The 24,380-nt window shown below is 37.4% G+C and overlaps 1 protein-coding gene across 1 annotated transcript in view; it reads left to right on the top strand.

Annotated features, from left to right (window-relative positions):
* The first annotated feature begins 2,824 nt into the window (after positions 1–2,824).
* HPSE2 (heparanase 2 (inactive)) overlaps positions 2,825–24,380 on the top strand; it is a 142,506-nt gene continuing 120,950 nt past the window's right edge. Inside the window, exons 1-2 of the mRNA XM_026667632.2 lie at positions 2,825–3,440; positions 4,394–4,551. Coding sequence (XP_026523417.1) covers positions 3,181–3,440; positions 4,394–4,551 — 418 coding nt within the window. The 5' untranslated portion in view covers positions 2,825–3,180. The remainder of the gene's footprint in view (positions 3,441–4,393; positions 4,552–24,380) is intronic.

Genomic DNA, 24,380 nt, shown 5'->3' with positions numbered 1-24,380 from the left:
ATGCTTTAAAATAAATGGAAAAGGGTTGCTTACACCCTTTCACCAATCTTATCATAGCTCATCTTGTACTTAAAAGATATCCAGCTTAAAGAAAATAGAATAGATGCTTCCTATCAACTTTCCCAAGTTTATTTTAGGATATCTTAATTTGCAGAACTGAAAGATGCATAAAACCAGAGTTTCACTATATTTAAATAATTGGGTAAACTATGCTTCATGTCAATACTGGAAATTTTGGAAACTTGATGCCTTTTAATATAATTGGAAGATGTGCTGGAAAAAGAATGATCAATTATCTGAAGAGAGATGGTCATTTGCTTTAATAAATGTTCCACAACGTAGCAGTGAAGAATCTAGCAGTTACACACCCAACTCACTGTTTTAAAGTTTCCTACTACTGGATCTGGATACTGTCAAAGAAAGTGGGGGGGGTAGAAGGAAAGAGGCTACTGGCTCAAGGACTCCAGTTGGGCTACTGTCAGGAATGGAGAACGATTTACATTAATAAAGGAAGAGCAACATCATCCCCATCTTTCAGTGTGATCTTCCAAACTGAGGGCTCAGCAGCCATCTTCTGAGGAGAAGACAATATATTTGTCTGGGCCGGGTAAGTTTAGTACCTTAACCCACTCCTTCACCCTTGCTGCTTCTCCCTGATTCTAAGCAGACATCAGATACAGCACCTTTCCTGCCCGAAATGTTTTAACACCTTGGCAGCACCTCCATCCTAGTGAACCTTAAGAGCAAGGTATTTATAATGGCCATTACAGGAAAATTTATTGCAAAAGCGTATATTTCATCATTTGGAAATATTAGGAGCATAGAGTAAAGAGTGTCTTCCCCCGTCAAAAGCCGTGAAAAGTTCTCTGTTAATTAATCATTTGGTTTGTAGTTTGCGATGGGATAAATCCTACTGAAAATCGATGAAGGTTTGCCGATCTATGATCTATTGCCCGTGGCCGCATTCTTGTTATATAGTACTTATTTATTCAGGAGTAAGCTCCAGTAGGGTTGATAGATTTATTTTTTAATTAAAAATACACAGGACCGGGAGGGTCCATATAGATTTAAACAATCAGCTATTGTCTTGTGTACCAAACACTCTTTCAGGAAAATCCTGGTATCTGAAACTTATTCGTGAGTAGGAATGTTTTTAGACTTAATATACATAAAGTGCAACCGATTCACCTCTCACATTTCACTGAGGCGCTTCCTATAACTCAGTATCCAGTGAGAGGAAGGAAGGTTAATCCTAGTCTCTTGAGCCATAAATCAGAGCTGCAGTCTACTAAACCCAGTAGTTTTTACTTTATGGTAGACATTACCGGGACCCACACAGCCCCGGCACAAAACCACTTTCTGAAGACAATATCCGATATTGGAAAAGCTGCAGAATTCTGACCGTTCATCTCCAGTCCTTAACGTTTGGAGGTGCGTTTCTTTTGTGTATGGGCGCGCGAGCGCGCACGCGTGTGTGTTGTATAGTCAGTTTATACTGACAAAAGGATGTGGATTGAAGTTCCTCTTTTTAGGCCATAAGTGCTGTGGGCAGGAAATGAATGTAGAAGGACGATCTGAAGTACCGGCTGTCTCGGCGCAGAGGTTTAAAAAAAAAAGCTGCTCGCCACTCTACGGGGGCTGCCTAGCTGTTTCATCCGCGGCACAAACAGGCTGCATGTAAACAAGGCTCAGAGAGACCAGCTCTTGCTCTAGCAACCTAATTCCAACGAAAATATTTCTTTCTTTTTTTTTTTGAAAAGGAGTGGTCTGCATTTCTCTGGAGCTGATTTCGTGTTCATCACTCCATGGCAGATTACGGTCGCGCAGTTTTTCTCCGAAGCAATTTTCCTTTGCTCCACGTGGATCTTATACTCAGAAAAGTCAGATCAACGCGTCAAAAGGAAGGGGATACCAACATCCACTAAGGGGCTTGTTTTGAACTGGAGTTATCCCAAGCCCCATAGTGAATCTCTCCCAAAGAAGAGGGGAGTGGCTCTTAATTTGCTCTTTCAGTTGTATACGAGACAAAACTGGACCAATTCTTTTGACCGCCTCGCTTATCCCCAGTCTGCCCGATATGGCAGCTCAGTTCCGACACCTCCGACTGGAAAAATACCTCTGTGCTGCCTTTGATTCTTCTAGCAGCCGAAGAGAAAGGTTCCCAAGAAAAGGCGGAAGGCGACTGCGCCGAAAGCAGAGGTAAGGGGGTACAAAGATGGGCATTTTCGTAGAACTTTTCTCGGTTGTTCGGGAAAGGCTGCTTTTCCAATATGGGAAAAAAATTACCCTCCTGGCCTAGAAGATGGCTTGACTCACCACTCCATCTCGTTCCGGTTTTCCTCCTCGCGAAGAGAGCTCTACTTTTCAGGGCAGCGCTTCTCCTGAATCTCCGGCGTTTTTTTTTTTTTTTGTCGGAGGCCTCCGGCTCTGGACTCTTCTCTCAGCCTTAGGCAGTGTGGCTGTTTAAACTGCTGCTCGTTATCTCTGCACTCTTCCACCAGCACTTTTGGTTTTCTGACTTCTCGGTAAGAACGCAGAAGAACCAGGGGAACAAGCAAAGACCAAAGTTAATGCTTTTCTTTCGATTACATTCCCCCCCCCTCCCCGCCTTCCTCTCTACACGGGCTCCAGATCTCTGTAGAACTGCCAGCGCTGTCTGCGAGCGAGCTATTGCGACCGAACAATGCAATCTATTTCGGGGCTCTGCTTGACTCACCCAGGTGAGGCTCCGGCGGCAAAACTACTCTTAGCAAAAGGGTTGTTTGCAATTTCTGAATAGCTTTCTTTTGAGCAACCAAAGAGGGGGAAGGCCTTTTGCAAAAAAACATTCGCTGTCTGCAGCCGTCATCCTTTAGGTCACCAGCCTGGGCCCTTGGGGATCCCGGGCCGAGAGTTGTTAAGCTAAGAACGATTCTCCTTTACCTTTGGAATCGCGAAAATGTCCGCAGGCGGCGACTCTTCTAGGGGCGGCGCTGGCGAACAAGGCGTCTTGGCACCGGCCCCGGGGAAGGCTGGTCAGGGGCGTGAGCTCCCCTCTTCCCCCAGCACCAAAACATTGGGGGGAGGAGGGGGAGGGAAAAAAGGCAGCGCGCCCCCACGCTTTGCACTCCGGACAATTAGCTGCCCGTGACTGGCTGTGCCCGGCGCGGAACTTAATTGGGGAGCCCCCCTCGGCCCAGCATGCCCTGCCCCGGCTCTGGCCCTTCTGGCTTCTTGGCCTTTTTGGCCCCTGGACTGGCGCTGTTGGCTCACCTCTCTCTGCCCTCTCAGGCCGGGGTGAAGCGCCTTCCCGCCAGGACAAGCCCGCAGGGCACCCCGGGCAGGACGCTCATCCTCCTGGACGTGAGTACCAGGAGCTCCCTCCGTGTCACCAGCGAGAACTTCCTCTCGCTGCAACTGGATCCTTCAATCCTCCACGACGGCTGGCTGGACTTCCTCAGGTAAGGGGTTTCTCTCCACCCGCCGCGTTTTCTTTAGCTCTTCCAACCCTCGTGGCTCCCACTGCGGTTAGAGACCCATGCGCCCTCCGGGCTCCCACGGCCCGCAGAGCCGCGGCGAAGAGGCCGGGCCATGGTTCCCATTAAGATGCACATGTTTGTAATGGAGAAAGCATCTCGGAAACGTATCGCTGTTCTGAACAATTCTGGCTGCTTGTCTTTTCCCCCGCCCCTCTCCGGAGGTTTGCTCGGGCGGATGTCATCCCTAGAGGTCTGCAGGGGGTCTCAAATTGCCTCCTGTGAGGCGCCCCCACGGCAGTACCCAGGCCCCAGCCTTCCCTTCTCCTCTGGCGGTTTGGATCCGGGAAGAGAAAACAGGAGAGGAGCCTCAGGCGATGCCACAAGTGGCAATGGCGAAGAAACGCTGGAAAAGCCTGGCCAAAAGAAACGCGGGTCCTTCTGCTTCGCTGGTCAGGACAACACTGGCTCCCCCACCGACAGCCAATCGCTGCGCCGCCTGTTGTCCCAAGCACGTGGGGAGGGGTGTATGTGTGGAGGTAGAGAAAGGGACCTCCACGGAGTCCGAGGAGATGGCAGCAAGGGCAACGCCCGCTCCGTCGGGAAAGAGCAAGTGCCCTTCATGGGCGAAGCGCTTCCGGCCCTTGTGCCTCTCCTGGTGCCCGCCTGCGGCGGAGAACCGCCGCCGTCCCTGTGGCAATCGTTGGAGAACGGATGCTTGGCTCTGCGGCGCTTTCCTATAGCAGCTGGTGCAGGAATTCAAGCCAGTGTACTCGGCTTTTGGGGCCTCTCCCGGAGCTGCGCTGATAGCTTCCGGCTTGGCGAGCCGTTTCTTGACGGGCACCGGAGCCGCGATGGCGCCGCGCCCAGCCCGTCGCAGTCGTGCTTGCCTCGCTCCCTCCTTGTCGTCCTCGCTCATTCAGCCCCTTTCTGTGCAGCTCCCGGCGCTTGGTGACCTTGGCGCGTGGCCTGGCGCCCGCCTTTCTCCGCTTCGCGGGCAAAAGGACCGACTTTTTGCAGTTCCAGAACGTGAAGAACCCAGCCAAGAGCCGTGGTGGACCGGGACCGGATTACTACCTCAAGAACTACGAGGACGGTGAGAATCAGGCTTCAGGGACAGAGTGGGGAGAGGAAGGAAGGAAGGACCTGGGGAGGAATTAGCAGAGTCTCTGAGAGGAGCAAGCTGAAAAACGCCCGGGTCACTGGAGGCCAAGGCCAGACAGCCTGAGGGAGGCCTTTGGTAGCACCTCTTTCAAGGGGGGCAACTTTGGCATTGGGAAAGTGCAGGGATAAAAACTAGTTTGTGGGAAATATGGGTGCTATGACTGAGTTCATACCTGTTCACACAAAAGTATGGGATGGGTGGGAAAGCTTGTCTGCTTTTGCACCAAATTACCCTAGGATGAGAAATTTGGCACTCCTGTATTACTTCTCCCTTACCTCATGTGAGTGACATAGGAAATTGTCAACTATATACTTCCCAGAGTCCCAGTCCCAGAGTGCTTGTCAATAATAAAAAGCTTGAGTACAAGTGGAAATATAAAGAAAACTGCTGCTTTATTTTATAGAAGAAACGCAACAATGTGCTTCCAACATATTGGAAATATCTGGACGAGATAGACAGTAACCATGTGCATGAAAAGGTTATATTGACAAAAGTTATTTATATTTCTGGGGTTAGCTCCATCAGGCAAATAAGAAGAGAGTGCTGTCCTCACAATAGCTATTTTGTAGAATCAAGGTCCATCTCTTCTGTCCCTCATCCAAAGGCATTCCAGAGACATGCTGGACAAGGTTGAGAACCTAGATCTTTCCTTGTTCTTCTAGTGGTAGACATAGTGGTTCAAACAAGAATTGTGAATGTTATAAACACTTTATTAATGTATTTATTTTAATATTTATATTCCATTTCTCAAAGAAAAACATTTCTAGATGATGTATAACTTCAAATTCACTATGATTTAGTATATGGCCTATTCTTTTAAAGTTAATTGCTATTATGAATTATTGACAATAAAGTGATTGTTTATTTCTGGGTCTATTATCAATTCAGGTCAGTTAATAAAGGCAAATTACAATTTATGCTTTTTATAAGCATGCAATTAAAGTGTAACTTGAAAGAAAGAGTAACAAATGAGAATTACAAAGTTGGCATTCTAGGCTCATTACCAATATATGTTAACTCCTCATTAGAACTTTCCGTCAGTACCTTTCATATTACGTTAGATAACATAACTGCATATTTAGCATTTCTAATCTACCAGAATTTATTTGACATATTTAAAATAGATATGAAAAATAAATAAGGGCATTTTTGGAGACATTAAAAATGTGGAAGTTGGGATATGAATGCATATTTTATATGCAGATAATTCTGTCTTACTGGGGTGACAAATCCAAATGCAGATAAGGAGTAGAAATGTGAAAATTAAGGTATTAAAAGCCAATCTGTACTGTATAGTTGTGGCTGACAGAGAAAATGGAATTAACAATTGCCTATATAAATGATAAAAAAAACCTCAAGAATCTTTATACCTTATAGAATGTTTGCTAAAGAGGGTAAAATTCACAAAGAAATATTAAGAGATGCAAATGTTGATACTAAGGAAATGGATAGTATGTGATCTGTTGTGAGGAATGGCTATTAATTGAAAGAGGTGAAAATAGTTGTTAATGGCAGTCTCCAACATTGTCTGCCCCCTGGAAATAGCTAAAGACAGAACTTTCCTGGATCTGATGCCAGATGTTGTGTCTGGAGTTTAATTGCCTTTTGCTTTTATATTGTTTTTGTATTATTATTGTTTACTTTGTGAGCCACCAAGAGCTCTGTGATTAATAAGTAGGGCATGTCTGAAGACACAGAGAACTAAGTTGAATACAGTAGGTATAAGTTGCTTAAGAAAGTGTACAATAAAACACAAATATATGTGATCAAGAATGAATGGTGATAATTAAAATGAGGATGAATACAAAGATGAGTGACCAAATGTCATTTAGAAAGAATGAATGAAGATTGAACAAACGGTATACCAAAAGAATGAATGGGCAGAGAGAATGGGGAAAATGACAGAGTTATAGTTGGAGTTAGCACTTCAAAAGGGATTAAAGTTTAAAGGCAGTGTGAGAATCAAGGCATAGATAAAAGGAAACAAGGGTGGTTTGCAAGGGTGAAAAGACATGGAGAGGAATAGCAAATGGCATTGTAGCTTGAATTATTTTTCCTTTTTTAAAATACCAATTTCCTTCACTTACAATTTCCTATTCCTTTTCTGTGCTTTGTATAACATTGATTACCCCAAAATGCAATAACACGATGGCTATGTATGTTGGGACAATTTGTTATCATAGAAAGAAGTGAAATACATACTTTCCAGGAAATAGTTTGTGATATGTTGAAAAGGTGCAAAGAAGAATGAAATATCTCATGACACAGTCTCTCGATATGAACTCAGATGTGAATAGATGGAGGTCCTCTTGAGGCATCATTGATGCTATGGGTTGTGTAGTAAAATCCCCACACATTTATTCTCCTGTTTGGATCATAATGTGCTGTAAACCCTTAGTTTTTTTATCCATTCCCCCATAAATACCAATTAGGGAATGTTATGGAAAGGAAACATATGGAATCTCAGTGTACTGACAATGGTGGCACCAGAAGAAAAATTATTAGTGAAAACCTACATTTAGCAGTGGTAGAGACACTGTTTCATGTGTTGTCATTTTTTTTTGAAAGTGAGGTAGTAGTATTAATGTATCATTATAATAAAGGCAGAGGTTTCCCATTGAAAAATGTCTCTGAAAGGAAAATGTTTCAAAATCAAGTGGTAGTTTAATTCCTGTTTTGTACTTTTGTTAATATGTATCTAGAATATACTTCACCAGTGGAACTGTAGTGGAATTGAATTGCTTATTTTGGAAGGCATTCAGTCTGCTCTTATTTCCATCTGCGGCTGCCTATGCTACTTGAAGGCTGCTATTAATATCAGGATTTTTTCTATTTCTGATAACTTCTAGGAGAGTGAAAAATGCTACATTAATTACCATCAAACAACCATTTCTCATTTTTCTAAATACTTCATATTATATAACTTACCTTCATGAAAAGCCTATAAATAGAACAGAAACTGATGGCATTTCATCTAAAACTGAGAGCAACATCTATTCCTGTCCTAATTATCATTTTGAACTGGAATAGTTTGTACTTAAAACAGCAATAAAATTTTGTCATTTCTCCATCCATTTTTTTTATTTTTTCCTACCATGTATTGAGGAAGTTACCTTTTCTTTCTAATGATTGAAGAAAATAATTTTCTAAAATCCTCTTCACCGTTACAGATATATGGGTTGAGCCCAGTGACTTACCATAATGAACTGATCTGGTTCCTACCTATCGAACTGCTGTCCATTAGCATCTGTTTGGAGTCAAGACATCACAGTTTTTAAAATGGAAATAAACTGTACTAAAAATGTAATTCTGAAAAGATTTTCCATGAATTCCTAATCATTTCAGTTATGTTTCCCTTCATTAGGACCAGCTTCAGGAGAAAATTATATTTGCTACTTTTCTTACCATTTAATTATTTATGTTTATTTATTTTCTATCCACAGCTGTATTTGGATGAACTGAAATTCCCTTCCACATGAAGGTGAATTACTTCCCCAACACAAAAATAATAACTTTGATTTTTGACAGAATAATAAGATAAGGCTTGTCACATACATTTTTTCTCAATGTTGCAGGCATATTTAGGCACATTTAATCATTGAATAAAAGGGTATTTATATTATTAGATTGCAAAATTCAAATGAATTTTGGTTCAACTTTTTTTTACTCTAAATGCACATTTATGCACCTCCTAATGCTAATGTCAATTGGTAATTAAAGCAATGTACTATAGGATGTGAATTTTATTACAGAATGTATTATTTTTATAGTATTAAAAATTAAGCAGTATATGGTAGTTGATTCCTGGGGATTGAAGATTTGCCTTAATCCTAGTAAAATATATTCAAAATTAATTCTGTCTGCAATACTGTAATATTTACTTGCATTTATTGCTTTTTCAGTACTACCATCTTTAAAGAAAGCAATCAGGTTAACAATCTTATCCTTGAGAGTCTTCTGGCAGTCTCATATCCTAGAAAAATAGGGCTCTAATTAATTAGTCTGGCATTTCTCCTGCATGATAAATATTGATGTGTCTTCTAATATAGCACTTAGACTTATATATCACTTTATAGTGCTTTACAGCCCCCTCTAAGAGGTTTTTACAGAGTCAGCATATTGCCCCCAACAATCTGGGTCCTCATGTTCTCAAATTCACTTCAGTTAATGACCAGAAGCTTATGAAATATGTTAAAAAAAAATTCATCAAGGACATAGTATTATCTCCTAAATGTTAAAAAAGCCTTTATAACAGCAACTATTATAATCCAAAATTGTATTATTATTCATATATTATAGCTGGGTGGAAGACAAGACTGGGAGATATAAACCCTTGATTAAGATTTCACTGATAAATGTTTTGAAATTACATTCTTGTACTTTGGAAGGCTATGGAACATTAGTTTTCAATGCATGAAACAGTTTACTTACTCTGCTATGTTATTGCAGACAGTATATTCTTCCAGATAAAGTTGTAAGAGGTGATCTCTAAGTTTTAAATACTAATCTGAAAACTATATTCTTTGTACAGATTGTTCATATTTTTTCATGAGAGTAAACATTACTGAATTACTGTTGAATAAATACATGCAGGATACAAGTTGGAATCTACAGTACATTAAACAATAATTTAATTTAATCCACATTCAGTGTTCTCAATAAATACAAATTTTTATTTTTAGAAACTGAACATGAATGTCCAAATTAATAAATTATACCATATACTTTAAATAGACCATCTTTTAAGGAGTTGCTGTGTGCCAGCATGGGTGGTTTTATGAATGTCATCTTTGGGATAAACAATGTAATGTATGATTAGAGACAAGCAAGCATGAGTTCAATTTCAAAAGAAAAGTAGTAGACACACAAACATACCCATCTTCCAGTCTTTCTTTGGCTACCTGATCTAGGAAGCTGTTTGGTTTTTAAAAACCATTACCAGGGAAACCAATTAATCCCAGACAAACTCTGCTGAGTAAATTGACAAAAGAGAAAGTACCTTATTGTATTTATTTGCTTACTATGGCATAATGTCTATGCCATTTCAGTCTGTCTGACTTTAAGTGGTTTGGAGATTTTATCTGCTTTGTCAAACAACTCCAAACTCCCCATGCATACCCCAATTCTATTTCTTTTTTTTAATTGTAGAAGGTATTTTTAATATTGGTATCTTGGTTAGCAAGGGCATTACAGGCTGAGATTCCTACTGCACGTACCCTCTCAATTTCACCTGATAAAAGAATGTGCCACATTCTCCACACAGATTTCTGTCTATTTTATCCCCCACCCCTTTCCCCTTCTTCCAACTAGTTTTGTTGAAGCTGCTGTGGTTTAAAAGTTAAAGGGAAAACTTTCTCTGTAGCATAAAACTTCTTGGACAAGGAACTGAAGTTGATTCATATTAAACATTTGCAGAAATAAATATTCATTCAGCCCAGAGGTCAATATTTCAACAAGGTTTGGTAGAGAACTTACACTTACTAAATGTCTTCACCCAGATTTCTTTGCTGTTGAGTGACTGTGGCCTTTTGTTTCTTCATTTTTCCTCATGGCAATAAACTTGAAATGTAGCAGCCCTTCAAAATGAAGTTTCTCATAGAAGTTGTAACCATAGGTCTTAACTTTTCATCACTTAAATGTGGAACAGAACCTTAGCAAATGGGGGAGGAGGGAGGGGACACATGTGGTGTGTATCAGGAATCAGTGTAAATCAGAAAGGTGTGGTAGGGGGATTTCCTGCCCACAGACCAAGCTTTCTTACTGGATGTTCTATACAAGAACCAAGAGTTACAAGCAGGATTTTCCAGACACAGAATTTGATAATTTTGGAAAATACTGAGAGTCTTATAACAAATTAACTTACAGGCATGAACATATCAGAATCATGTAATAATAAAATGTAGATCAATAGCTAGACTTAGTCTAATATTTTGGTTGCATTCTTCAAGCATTGATCTATTTATGACTGTTTTCTCTTCCCATAAATGAATAGTCAAAGTGCAGGAAGGATAACATACCCAATATTCTACCATTTTGTTGTCTGGTTATTGCAAATTCTGCTTTCTATCTTCAACCCGTTGTTAAAGTGTGAAGTGTTCATATTGTTCTAGGTATGAATTTGTTGATCAGCTTTCTCCTGGAAATGGCACTATTAAGCTCAGCTTCTTAAATTTCAAGAGCCAAGTGAAAAATAAATAATTTATAACATTTTTCTGGAAGCCAGAAGATCTTGGAATATGAGCTGTGAGTTCACCAAATTTTAAGCATAACGTCTAATGAAAATGTACCTGAATTATTTTGTTATGCTACTGCTACTTTTCCTGACCTAAACATTTGAAGTATTGTATAGTTATCTCTTTGCTTCCTTTTTACTTGTTAATGTAAGTCTGGATGTCTTGTTTATTTTATTTATTTTTATTTATTTATTTGATTTGCCAATTGTTTACAAGATAATAAGTATAAGCGTATACATAGTTGTGAATACATGAAATGGGTACATATAAGAAAAATAAAAGAATAAGAGAAACAATAGGACAGGGACGGTAGGCACGTTGGTGCGCTTATGCACGCCCCCTTGCGCTTATGCACGCCCTAAGGTAAGACATTGATCTGAATTCTCATACTGTACAAGATCTAGAGATTCTTCCTAGAGTACTGAAAATGCAAGTTTTATGATTGTTTATTATTCAGCTTCTGCTATTTCCTATTTATGAACATTTTATGATTCCTTTATTTAAAAAAATCTTCCTTTCTTTATAGAAAAATGTATATAGGGAATATATATTGTTGTAACTTTTCTTTTACGTAAAAGAATCTGGATTTTTAAGACATACTGCCACAAGTCCATTAAGTTAGTTTAAATTTTTAAGTCACTTGATAACATGTTGTCTAGATAGCTTATTAATGTAGTAATACATTAAAAATGAGTAAGCTTTATAAGAGACAGGCAAAAAAATTAAACACATAGTTGGTCAAAATGTATTACAAGTATTGAGAAAAGTTGATTAAATACACTGTACAAAATGTACTTTAAAAAGGAGGAGCAGAGAAATGAGATCCACCGCACTAAAGAAAACTATAATGTCATCTAAAACAGGGTCCCCAACCACCGGTCCGTGGACCGCGTACCGTCCTCAGAACAACTCCTACCGGGCCGCTGGCTTGCTGGGCGCCGCCATCTTTTTGATGAAAAGTGCTTCCGGTGAGCTTTTCCGGGAAAGCTCACCGGAAGCACATTTCATCAAAAAAGATGGCGATGCCAACGCTTCGGTGAGCTTTTCGGGTAGAAAGCCATTTCTGCAGAAAAGCTCACCGAAGCGCTAAGCGCTACCATCTTTTTGATGAAAAGCGTGCTTCCGGTGAGGTCACCGGAAGCACTTTTTCATCAAAAAGATGGCGGCGCCCAGCTGATGCCGGTGCCGGGCAGCGGCGCCCAGCTGATGCCGGTACCGGGCGCGGCGTCAAAAGGTTGGGGATCACTGATCTAAAGATCTGAGAAAATAAAATTTTAAAGCACCTTTCAGAAATAAGTCTGCAAAGGTTTTAATTTGAATTGGAATCCAGTGGAGATATTGTTGGAAGAAATATCTATCTGGTTTCAGTAGTTCCAAGTGGGAAGAAAGACACCGGAATCATGAAGACTGCTTGGGAGGATTTTATTTATTTTATTTTTATTTATTTTATTTGGTTTACAAGATAATAGGTATAAGTAAAAACATAGTTATGAATGCATGGATACATATAAAAATAAATAAAAGAAACAATAGGACAGGGACGGTAGGCACGTTGGTGCGCTTATGCAAGCCCCCTACAGACCTCTTAGGAAAGGGGTGAGGTCAATAGTAGAAAGTCTAAAGTTAAAGTTTTAGGGGTTTGGGGAAGAAACCACAGAGTCAGGTAGAGTATTTCAGACATTGACCACTCTGTTGCTGAAGTTGTATTTCCTGCAATCAAGTTTGGTGCGATTAACCTTGAATCTGTGTCTATTGTTTGCTCTTGTATTGTTATGGTTGAAGCTGAAGTATTCATTGACAGGTAGGACATTGCAATGTGTGATTTTATATACTATGCTTAGATCGGACCGAAGGTGGCGTAGTTCTAGGTTTTCTAGGTCTAGAATTTCAAGTCTGGTGGCATAAGGTATTCTGCAACGAGTAGAGGAGTGGAGAACTCTTCTTGTGAAATATTTCTGGACTTTCTCAACTGTGTTAATATCTGATACGTAATGTGGGTTCCAGACTGATGAGCTGTATTCGAGTATTAGTCTGGCAAATGTTTTGTATGCTCTAGTTAGTAGTGTAATATTACCAGAGAAAAAGCTACATAATGTTAGGTTAACAACTCTTAACGCCTTTTTGGCTATGTAGTTACAGTGGGCTCTAGCACTTAGATCATTAGAGATGAGTACTCCAAGATCCTTAAGAGTTTGCATCATCAAGTTTGGATGATTTAATGGGGGGCAAGACCACATGAGGTTTGAAGTCCTGGGCAAAATGGGACACATGGTTAAGAGAGGGAGAGAGATTTATACCCTTGGTTGGTCTTTGAACTTTCTTCCTGTTCCTGTGGCAAGAAATGTATCCTGATTGTTTGTTAGGCTCCCATGGGTCCATGCAGGGGGAACAAAGTTGTCTTGAGTCCCAGGCTTGGTTGACTCTTGCTGAGTGATGTAATGAAGGGGCTTTGGGCAATTCCTTTTATGGCTTAATGGTTTTATCCTGGTTTGGATTTTGAGTGAGGGCTAATGCAAAAGACCTTCAACCCTGGAGTTGAAGGTCTTTTGTATTGTAGATAAGATGGCCCAGTCTTTCTTGTAGATAAGCTGGCACCAAAATATCTGCTGGGGCTGAGTTTCTGTGTCCCTTAAGATTTCTATTTCTCTTTTCGGGGAAATATTTTGCCTTTTTAATATTTCCTAGAATATTTCATTCTTCTAGGAGAAGGGTGGGTACTAACTTTCTACAATATTAAAGTAGTAGTATAATTACTAACTCCTTGTTAAAATTTTTGTAGCTGTATTCTGTACCAACAGATACTTAATACCATTTGTAAAGGCAGTTCCACATACAACATATTGCAGAATTCTAAATAGGAGCCAAACAGGGCATAGATAATTGAAACAAGGTAATATTTTCTTCATAGGGCTATAGCTGGCACACCAGTTGATAAATTATATTTTGAATTATTATTCCATTTGTGCTTGTATTTAGAAAAAGAAACAGGCAAGCTGTAGAAAACAAAGATGAACTTTTAAGAAAGTGCAACGTAAAAGGGATCTGGTAGTACTTCCCACTAAGGGAAAGTGGACAGCAGTCTGCTTACCTATAAGATAGTAAATGATTTCATACACCAAATTAGCTATTACATATTTATGTAATTTACAGTGATTTCAATTGAATGCTTTAAAAAGTGTAAAGATAACCCTTGACTTACAGCCTTTCTTTTATTGATCGTTCAAAGTTACAGCAGCACTGAAAAAAATGACTTACAACCATTTTTAATACTTAGGTCTGTTGCAGCATCCCCATGGTCACATAATCAAAATGCGGTCACTTGGCAACTGGCATGTATTTATGATGGTTACAGTGTCCCTGGGTCATGTGAACTCCTTTTGTGATTTGCTTACAAGCAAAGTCAATGGGGAAGCCAGATTCACTTAACAACCATGTTATTAATTTTACAGCTTCAGTGATTCACACAGCTATTTATGGTATGATAAGGTTAAAGTAAATGTTGATTTTAACAATAATTTTGTTAGACACACCATCCTAAGAGTTTGGAATAAATATAAAGTTCTCTGCAAAGATGCCCCTTTGGGTGTTGCCCCAGAAAGCTTTGTTCAGAAAAGAAATGGTGGTGAGGCCAGACTGGTGGACTTATGGTCTTGACTTGCAGTCATGCTGACCCTATCCTCAAAAACTTAAGACAAGCTGGAATCAGAAGGATGTGTTTGCTGTTGGTTTACATATATTTACAGTTGAAAGAAAGATTTAAATTAGATTTAAAAAGCTATAGATTTGTTTTTGTAAAAAATGAATTGGAAATCCTATTGTGCAGTAGTGATGAACACAACACATTTTTGCTAAGGTTTATAAATTGCTATTGAAATTGAACTTGGAGAATGAGTATGTAAAGCCTTGTTTGATTCAGTGAGCAAATAATTTTTGATATAATGCTAGAGCAATGGGAAAACATGTGGACAAAAGGTTTAAAGTTGACATAAAATTATAATTTAAAATAATTTTTTAATAATATGATGTACTGTTGGTATTTAACACTGGACAAATAGTCAAGAATGCATAAAGGTATCTCAAATGAATTTTGGAAATATAAATATAAATGTAAAGAAAAAACTTTTGAATCGTTTATGGTAGACATGTGACAAAGAAAAGAAATATTGGAGTAGGTTTCACATCTTAATACAGAAGATTCTTAAAGTAAATAAAAATATAAGTCAGAGACTTTTCGTTTAGGTTTAAGGGATAAAGAAATTGAGAAAAAAAGTGGAACTTTAATGTTATATATGCTGACAGCGGCAAAAATGCTCTATGCTCTATGTCCCCCCCCCCTTTCTTAAAGAGTACTATATTAACTTTTGGGATTTTCCAGTAATGAAAAATCAAATATGTTGATATATGTTAGGAAAAGTGTTTCACTTTCCATCTCTTATTAATGCTTTTGTCAAATTTTCATACAAATGATCAACACAATATAATATTTTTATCTGTATTACCACCTTGGAGGATTTGTTTAAGCGGCAAATTATAGTGTGACCTTTTTAGTCAAACTTAAAGAAATATACGATTTATCTAGATCTATGTCAAAAAGATTTAAATATTTTAAAATCCTTTTCATTGTTTATAAAAAGCACACAATTAACTGAGCAGCAGATTGTTTAAAATCCTTACAGTGACTCAACATTTGCATGAATGCATGCAGTAGGTGCAATCTAACTATTACTTTTCCATTCTCTCATTCGGAGGTGAGAATGCCTCTTGTACTGTAGAGCTTGTATATGTTTTGTTCTTTAGAACTATTCTGACAGAATTGTTAAACCTCATTTGAAAAACTAACTACGAGTTCTGTTGATTGGAAAAGAGTCATCTGCACCTATTGATACCCAGGGGTTTGAACATATTTGATTCTTGCAAATTCAAAGATTATGCACTGAAATTAAATAATTGTTACTCAGTCAGCATTCTGTCTCTTTGCTCCATGCTGGTAATTTTTTTCCTGAAAAGTACTAAACTGGAATTTTTCTGTGAGAAATTTGAATGTTCTCATATATAGGAAATATAAGCTGTTTGAACTCATGAGACAAGCAAGGTTAAAAGTTATTTTTTAAACCAGTAGATTGCTTGTAGTGGGTCTGGTTCATAAGCTACTCTGAATTGTAACCTTGTATTGTGATGTCATTTATTAAAGACATTTTCCTGAGAGCATAGCCATCTTGTCTATTTATTTTGGCTGGAAAATGTGCAAACAAACAGGACGTTTTTATCTAAAACCAGGAAAGTATCTTTTGTAAAAACGTCCCAAGTTACATGAATGCAAATATCAACTATAAGCAGACACATTCTTTCTGCTTATCTTGTCACCAATTCAGGCCACTCACTGATTCTTGAGTGCAGGAATAAATGATGCCATCTTCTTCCAAATCACAACTGGTTGAAATTTATCCCGTCTCTTTTCCAATTTTGATTTAAAATGGCAATTTTTTGACCTGAGCCATCCTAAGCCCTTCAGAATAAATGACACCCAGAACTCTAATTCCATTCTAGCAGCAGGCCCACCTCCAATTAGTTGCAGTTCTTGCTTATCTTCTCCCATCCAGCAGCTGGTCACTGCTCTTACTGCTAGGTTCTCTACATTTTTAAAAACAGTATTGTGGTTTATCTAATTATGGCCTCTTAAGTCAGTGGATTGTCAACTTTCAAGGCTCATGATCCATTCAAACCTTTCATCTTCTGATGGTCATCCTTTTTTGGCTTCTGCCCAGGCTGTCCTTGCTTTCCCACTATCTGCACGAAGTACAACAAAGTTTCTCTCCCTTTCCTTTTTTTTAAAATATATCTTTAGGAATGTTGCTTTTTTGTTTATATGAAATTGAATTATTGGTCCTTCCTTGTTGCAAAGTTTCCATGGTCCTTGACTAATGATGAGTCCACTTAGCGACTGTTCAATGTTACAACAGATCCTGAAAAAAGGATTTCCGATTCAAATTCAAAGTTCCCAGGGCTGGTTCTTCATGCAGTCATGTGACTGTATTTGGGATGCACAGCAACTGGCCTAGATTTATGGCCATTTGCTGCATCCAATGGTTACGTGATCATGATTTATAACATTTTTGCCAGAAACTGGTTTTTGATATTGGCAAAACCTGCCCCATAGCAAACAATGGTTTTGCTCAATGGTTGTAGCATTCACTTAATGTCCACTGGATTTTTTTTTTTTTGTAAAATTAGGCTTGGTCACAACTTATGACTAAAATTATGGGCTTAATTATGATTGTAAGTTAAAGACTACCTAACAGGAAAAGATAGGAACCAAAGAACAGCACTTTTCCCTGTTGCTTCGATTATTGTAGCATCAGAGTAAGCAGGGAGACAAAAGTGTGGAATTGCCTGAAGTTACTCTTGTTCTGTTTCTTCCCCAGAAATCTGAAAAATGGCATAGAAATATTAATTCCTGAAATAGATCTTTATCCATAATCTGCAGTTCATTGATATTGATATATTTTGTGATAAAAGTGAATGTATTATTATTTTTCCTCTTATGGAGCAATGTAGGCAACAATATACAATAAAAGCAATATAATTGCAGGATTTAGCTTTATTACCCATAAAATGTTCCATTAATTCTAAAACATCAGATGTTTGATTGAAAATATTTTAGAGTAATATTTATCTTGCAGATTTTAGACAGATAAATTTAAATACATGAAACTATCTAGCAGTGAAATAATTTACTCCAAAGACTGAACAATACCATTATCAGTTTTAAAAATCACCCAAGTTTTTATTAGTACTTCAGAATATCAATCCAAAGTTAGGCTATATACACTTAGCATGAGAAAGTAGGAATTTTTTTTTAAAAAAATGAATACATTTTGAACCAAAAATGTGTTTCTAATAACAGAACTGAACTGAGCTCGTAATCCATTCCACACAAAAATCTACCCCTAGTTACTCTGCTTTCTTGATTTTAGCAATCTAATTAAGTAGAAAAAATCACTTTGTTTTTGCTTTTGTTAAAAAAATAGAGTCAGAAATTCTTATAACAGACTGTAGAATGATCCAGAGAACTGTTAGTTAATCCCAATCTATATTCCACCTCCTGCTTGGCGTAGTTGCAAATAGCAGTCAAAAATCTCAGTCAGAAATTTCTTTTGTTCACAGTTGTTAGCTGCCAATTTCCTAAGTGAAGATATATTGCAGAAATTTGACTTGTAATATAATGCTGACTCGACTATCAAGCTATCTTTTTGTAAATGGATATTAGTTTTAATATCCCTTAGCTATTGTGAATGAGAAATAGCACTAGAGAATAATATTTTTAAAGATGCAACTATTCAACAATTATATTTTAAACTAATAAAATTATATTAAAGCATTCGTGTGAGAACAGGATCTCTTTCTAAGGAATTCAGAAATTCTAGAGCTTGCAAATGGGAATATTTGGGCAAACTATAATCAAATATGCATATAGATTTCATGGGGTTTGGATAGCAAAAAAGGAAAAAGAAAAGAAAGAAAACTATAAGAAATGTTTTATATGAATACTATTTGGTTGTTGCTCGAGTTGGATATTGGATCATCCAAAATCATGATAATTTAGACAGATATATTTTCAAAAAATTATAGTTGGTTTTCTTATACTAATATTGGCTTCATTATGTTGGATTTTAACCATGGTTTATTCAGCTTTGGACAGGCTACCACTTCCTCTCACTCAGTAATTGCCCTGCTGCTCTGACCTCCCAACTTTCTGTTCTAGAAAGGAAAGCAATGAACAATATGTAGATAGATTTATATGTTATTACAAATTTATACAAGTAAAATGCAGTGTGTATATAAGTGCCGGCCCTCGGTACAAAAAATTCATTAGAATATATATATATATATATACAAAATAAATGCCTAAAATGCACACATGCAAGGACCATAAGCAGTTTATTTCTTTTAAAACCTCATTTACCAGCCTGTTTTTTTCTAACCTCTTTTAGAATTACCATGGCCTATTAGTGTCCTAAAGACACTGGAATAAAGATTATTAGGGGATTTTTTTTAAAGCACAGGACAAATAGGAAGCTCAGAGAAAGAAATAAGTAAGAAAGAAATAAGAAAGTAAAGAAATAAGTAATTAAAGCAATATTTTTGGCAAGGTTCCAAAAAGTCCCCTGTTGATAAGGGAATAGTCATTTTACTATTTTAGAATTCATTGTAAAAGACAGTTTAAAAACATATTAGAGAATATAGTAGGCGTTAACTCATTTGAAGAGGCTCTCATTCCTTTGCAAACTGCCAGTGAACTGATGAGGTTAAGCCCGCAACAAACAGAAACAGGCAGGAACACTTGAGGCACTATAACGAGAAAGAGAATACTCTGAAAATGGAAGAAAAATATGTCCTTCAGTCACTTTGACAGTGAATTGGGAATTAACAGAGGCAATGCCTTCAATTTCTTCTCTCCAACAACAGTTGCCTGCCCATTCTGGCAATGGGACAACTGGGTGGCTCAGATAAGCTTTTAGGTTGCTGTATATATACACAGTTGTAGTACATTGTGGTTTATGGTATAGCTTTTTATTTAAACCCAGCCTCTTATGCAAGGGTCATGTTCATTCAAGGATGTTGCTGCTTTTGAAAGTCCTCAGGATTCCATGGAGTAATGGCTTCCAACAATCCACACACACTGATCTGTTTAATTTCCAAAAGTAATTACTTTTAATATTTATTTTCACTATTGTATTGAAATGTTTTGTTCTGTATTTTATATTGTAATTTTAGTCACCTAGAAAAAAAAAGAAAAAAGAGGGGGGGGGGGGGGGGGGATTATTTAATTTTGGTGGGTGGGAAGGGGTTGGTATTATTTATTATTTTATAAAAAAAAGGGGTGGGTGGTGTTTGTGTGAGGAGAAGAAAAAAAATTTTTTTTTTTTTTTTTTTTTTTTTTTCTTTTTTTTACTTTAAGGCTTTTAAAATTAAAATTAAATGATAAAATAATAATCTGGACTTAGTACTGTTTTGCTTGTTAGCTTTCTTTGGCCATAACTGTTTATTTAAACTAAAATTTTCAGAATATACCGAAGGTGTAAGCTTTTTAATTTCTAGGGATTTTCATCAGGCATGAAGAAATAAAAATGATGGGATACAAAATTGTCATTTATGTTGCATTTGAATTCAGCTGCATCTGAATTGGAAAAAATAGTCTAATGAGACTTCAGGCCGGACCTCATGAGTTAAACTCTAGTCACAGTTTTCATACCTCTTTTCTACAAATTATCTTGCTAGATGAAGTAGTCTTGAAAATTAAAAAAAACTTACACACTATTCTTCAAATCATGAATTGGTCTTACTGCTCTTGATCTTGCCACTATTATTGATAAATCTTAGGATTGCATTTGGGCTGCTTGTTAGTTGATTTGTTTTGCAACAATATCAAGTTGCTGGCTCATGTTCAGCTTGTGATCCTCCAAGACACCCATGTCTTTTTCCCAGGTACAATGGTTTTGATAGTTTCTTCTTTCAATATTTTATTGGAAGAAGTTTTTATTTCTGTTTTAATTGTTATATTGCTTAATCTTTGTAAATTGTCCATGTACTTGTGGGCAGTTGTTAAAATAGAAGGAAACAAACAAATACATATATTGCTGATTAATATTGTTCCTCTGTCAATAAAATTATCAGGAGTTGAGTATGACTTGAGAAAAACTTTACTTGCATTATTAGCATATCAGAAGATAAAACAAAAAAAGATAAAGTATTTAGAAACTATATGGTTGTTATTTTTAAGAAGTATTTTAATAATAATATAGGAGAGAGAATTGTCTTTTTATGGGCAAGATAAAACTGACTTACTTTATTCAGGAAAATTAACTTGCATTAATTCTGGTTTTTAAGCCTTTTACATTTCTAAGATGGGAACATTTACCAAAACAAATATATGCTCCTTATATGAAGATAATTAGCATACCATTCCTTAAAACAAAGAACTTGCATTATCTGACTGTTTGCCAAAGTCCAAAATTTGAATCACTGAACTCTTAACAAAATTGACCAGGAACATGGGCACAATAGTAGAAACATATTTAATGACTATAACCTTTTAACCTAGCTATTTCAAAGTTTTATAACTTTCCATTTACTGACCATCTTGTCTGATGACTAAAAAAGTGGGTTGGACTTCAGCTGGATATCTCAGTTCTAGTGTTGCAGTAAAAGACTTCCAGTATTTTCATAAGTAGAAAGATTTCTAATCAACAAGAAAGGTAATTTAAATTTCTTTTGGTCATTTGATATTTTTCCTAAAAGATTCAATGAAAACTTCAAACTGGTTTTTGTGGCAGTTATCATAACTCCTGGAAAATAATTGTAGGCATCCCAAAGGAATGGACAGCTCTGCCTCCAGAGAGCAGTTGTTTTAACAGAATAATGTATTGCCTCTATCTCAAAGTAACTAAATTTTGTTCTGTTTCAATACCAATTTTAAAAATGTATGTACATTGGTGTGGGATGTACTAGAATGAAGTCTATCAATTGAAAATGAAATGCTCAATTAAAACATTTTTAGGAAGATATAGAATCCATCCTAGCAAAAGTGCAGACAATTGTTAATATCACTGCTGAAAATGGACACAATTTCCAAATAGAGTTTCACTGTGAAAGTCCCAAAAGTATTTAAGCGTCTCCAGGATAGTGCTGAAGTAGTACGAGAAGTTTTGAACGTGCTACCTTCAGGAAGCCTTACTGTTTTTTCTTATTCTGGCTTTAGAGTCGTACTAGGTAGCCCTTCACTTTTTCAGTTTACGAAGACTGGGTTTGCATCCTGCAATTAGCCGCAGCTCATCTACCTGCCACATGGGTGTGCTCCCTTCATATTCATCTATGAATCTGCAGTACAAATAACTTCAAAAGGATGACTGTCCTGACTATTCAGAAGTATATAGTAACCAAATCCAACAGCAATCTTCTACAGTCTGGTCTACAGAAGTAAATCCATCTTTTTCTCAAATTGTTGCATAAGAGGATAATGAGTTCAGGATACTGTATATGCATTCTAGAAGAGTATGAAAGTACCCATTTTTGGTTTTAAAAACAAAACTATTATCTGACACATCCAAACATAGAAAATAAATGTTTTGTTTAATTATTGAGAACAAACAAGAACCAAGTTGTGTTTCTGAAAACATTGCTTAAAAGAATGATGTCCTCAAATTTCAGAATCATAAAAACTCCCTTCTTTCTTCATCCTACCAGAACAAAAGGGAAGAAAAAATATTTAAGCACCACAAATATATGATGTATAGAATAACCCAAAGCACATATTCCGGTGGAGAAAAATTCTCTGCGCATGTCCAAAAGCTCAGAAAACGAAACCTCTAGTCCCGATGACCGACCCAGATTGGATCTTATGCACTTATCCTGGGTAACATATATATGCCTTCATTTGTGAAGAAAAAAATAGAGAATAGACCCAAAGGTTTGCAACAATCTTGTTCAAAAAGCACCAAAATTAACCTTCCAAATGTTGAATTGCAACATGCAGCTTCTCCAGTCAGCAGAGGCATTAATGAAAGATGCTGGGAGTTGTAGTTATTCAGCATAAGAAAGCTGTAATTTCTTCATACTGTAATCCCACAACCTATTTATCTATTTATTGAATAAGCAAAGACCTTACTAAATCATAACCTGCTATTTACATATTGGATGGATTTACACAACATGCTAAACAAAATGTACTTTGATATTTATTTTGAAGACTACATGAAACCATGTAATTAGTTGATAAAGTGAAATTTGACTACCTGATTATTACATCATACTACTGCTATTTGTTCACTATAGACATTGTGTCATGAGTATTTAAAATATTGTTTTTAGGAGAAAGTATAAGCTAAATTCATTTAGCTATTTTATCTTTTTCTGACCTATTATCCATCAGATCTGCTGGACTGTAACTCCCATCATCCTTGATAATAGTAGGTATCTAATATATCTGGAGGACAACAGGTTTGCCAAACATATCTTAGATATTATTCCCATTGGATTGATAATTACCTTTCTCAAACATTTTGGTTGGGTCAAAAATATCTCTAAGCTTATGCTGTAAAAAAAGGCATATGGAAATCCCTTTTCATTTGTGCATGATTTGGAGTTATATTAAAATATGAATGCATATTTGTATATATTTTTGTCCATATGCACAACATTTAAAGTAGGGATAGGCAACATAGAATTGGATATGAGAAAGTACACATATTAATTTGCTTTCCATTTCTAAATCACATGTTTTTCCTCTCTTCTCTTAGCTTTATGTGAAAGTAGAATAATGCACATATGGAGAAGTTTTGAAGGGAAGGGAAAAGTAGAAATGATATATGTCACAACTGTTGGGAAGTCTTTGAACATAGGATGAGGTCAAGCATAGCTGTTTACATAGGTCTTTCTGATTTTTCTTATGCCAGCACAAATCCCTATGTGACTTTAGGGCATGTTCACAAATCATCAGTTGTTAAGAAACAGTTATCTGTTGTCCAAACTAAGGAACTTAATATAAATTATATATTTTTACTTTATGAATAAAAGACAGCTCCTGAAGTTCCATGTCAGATCAAGATTATGAAGTTGCTTGGAAGGATTGTCTGAGGAAAGAGATGGAAACATTTAATTACAATATAGTCCAGTTCCAAATGACAATATGAATATGTGCAGTTATGAATTTTGGATGAAGGGCCTCAGTTTCTGTTAAAGGCTTTTCAAAAACTACAGGTAGTCCTCAACTTACAACAGTTCATTTAGTGACCATTCAAAGTTACAATGGCACTGAAAACAGTGACTTATAACCGTTTTTTACACTTATATCTGTGGCAGCATTCACTTAACAACCATGTTATTAATGTAACAATTGCAGCAATTCACTTAACAACTATGGCAAGAAAGGTTGTAAAATGGGGCAACATAAGCATAAAATGCTTAGCAACATAAATTTTGGACTCAATTATGGTCATAAGTTGAAGACTACTTATAGCAACCTTCTGGCAAAATGTTCCATTTCTCATCCCATAGAAAGAAAAAAATCCTAAACAAAGATGCTGCTCTGTATGTTGACACAATAAGACTGAAGAAGAGGGTGTTTGGGGGGTGGGGGGGGGGGGGGGTCTTTTTTTTTTTTTTATTTTTTTTTTTTTTCGTGTGGTGGCCTACCGGGGGGGGGGGCCACTGGTAGTCCATGAGAAAATTTTGGTGGTCTGCAGAGAAATGTCACCCCCAAGCACCCCCCAAAGCAATTAATCCAGACTGCGCAGGAACACAAGGCTGTGCCACCCACATGGCCTGTGGGAACACAAGGCTTTTGTTGCTTGCATTGCAAACAACACGAGGTAGTGAGGGGAGGGGGGAAAGGGTAGAGGAGGGAATTTGCCCCACTCGCTTCGCCTGGCCACCGGGCTGTTTCTTTCCGCTTCTTTTTTCTTCTGCTTTTGGCTGCATGCAAGGAAAGCAGCAAAAGTCTTTCTTTTTCTCCCCCAAGTTCCGGTAGAA

The sequence above is a fragment of the Notechis scutatus genome, chromosome 4 (genome assembly GCF_049901735.1).
Source record: "Notechis scutatus isolate UNSWTSFEM ecotype Mainland chromosome 4, rNotScu1.2, whole genome shotgun sequence".
In the NCBI taxonomy this organism is placed as follows: Eukaryota; Metazoa; Chordata; class Lepidosauria; order Squamata; family Elapidae; genus Notechis; species Notechis scutatus.
The sequence above is the reverse complement of the archived record's forward strand: the minus strand, read 5'-3'. Positions and strand labels throughout refer to the sequence as shown.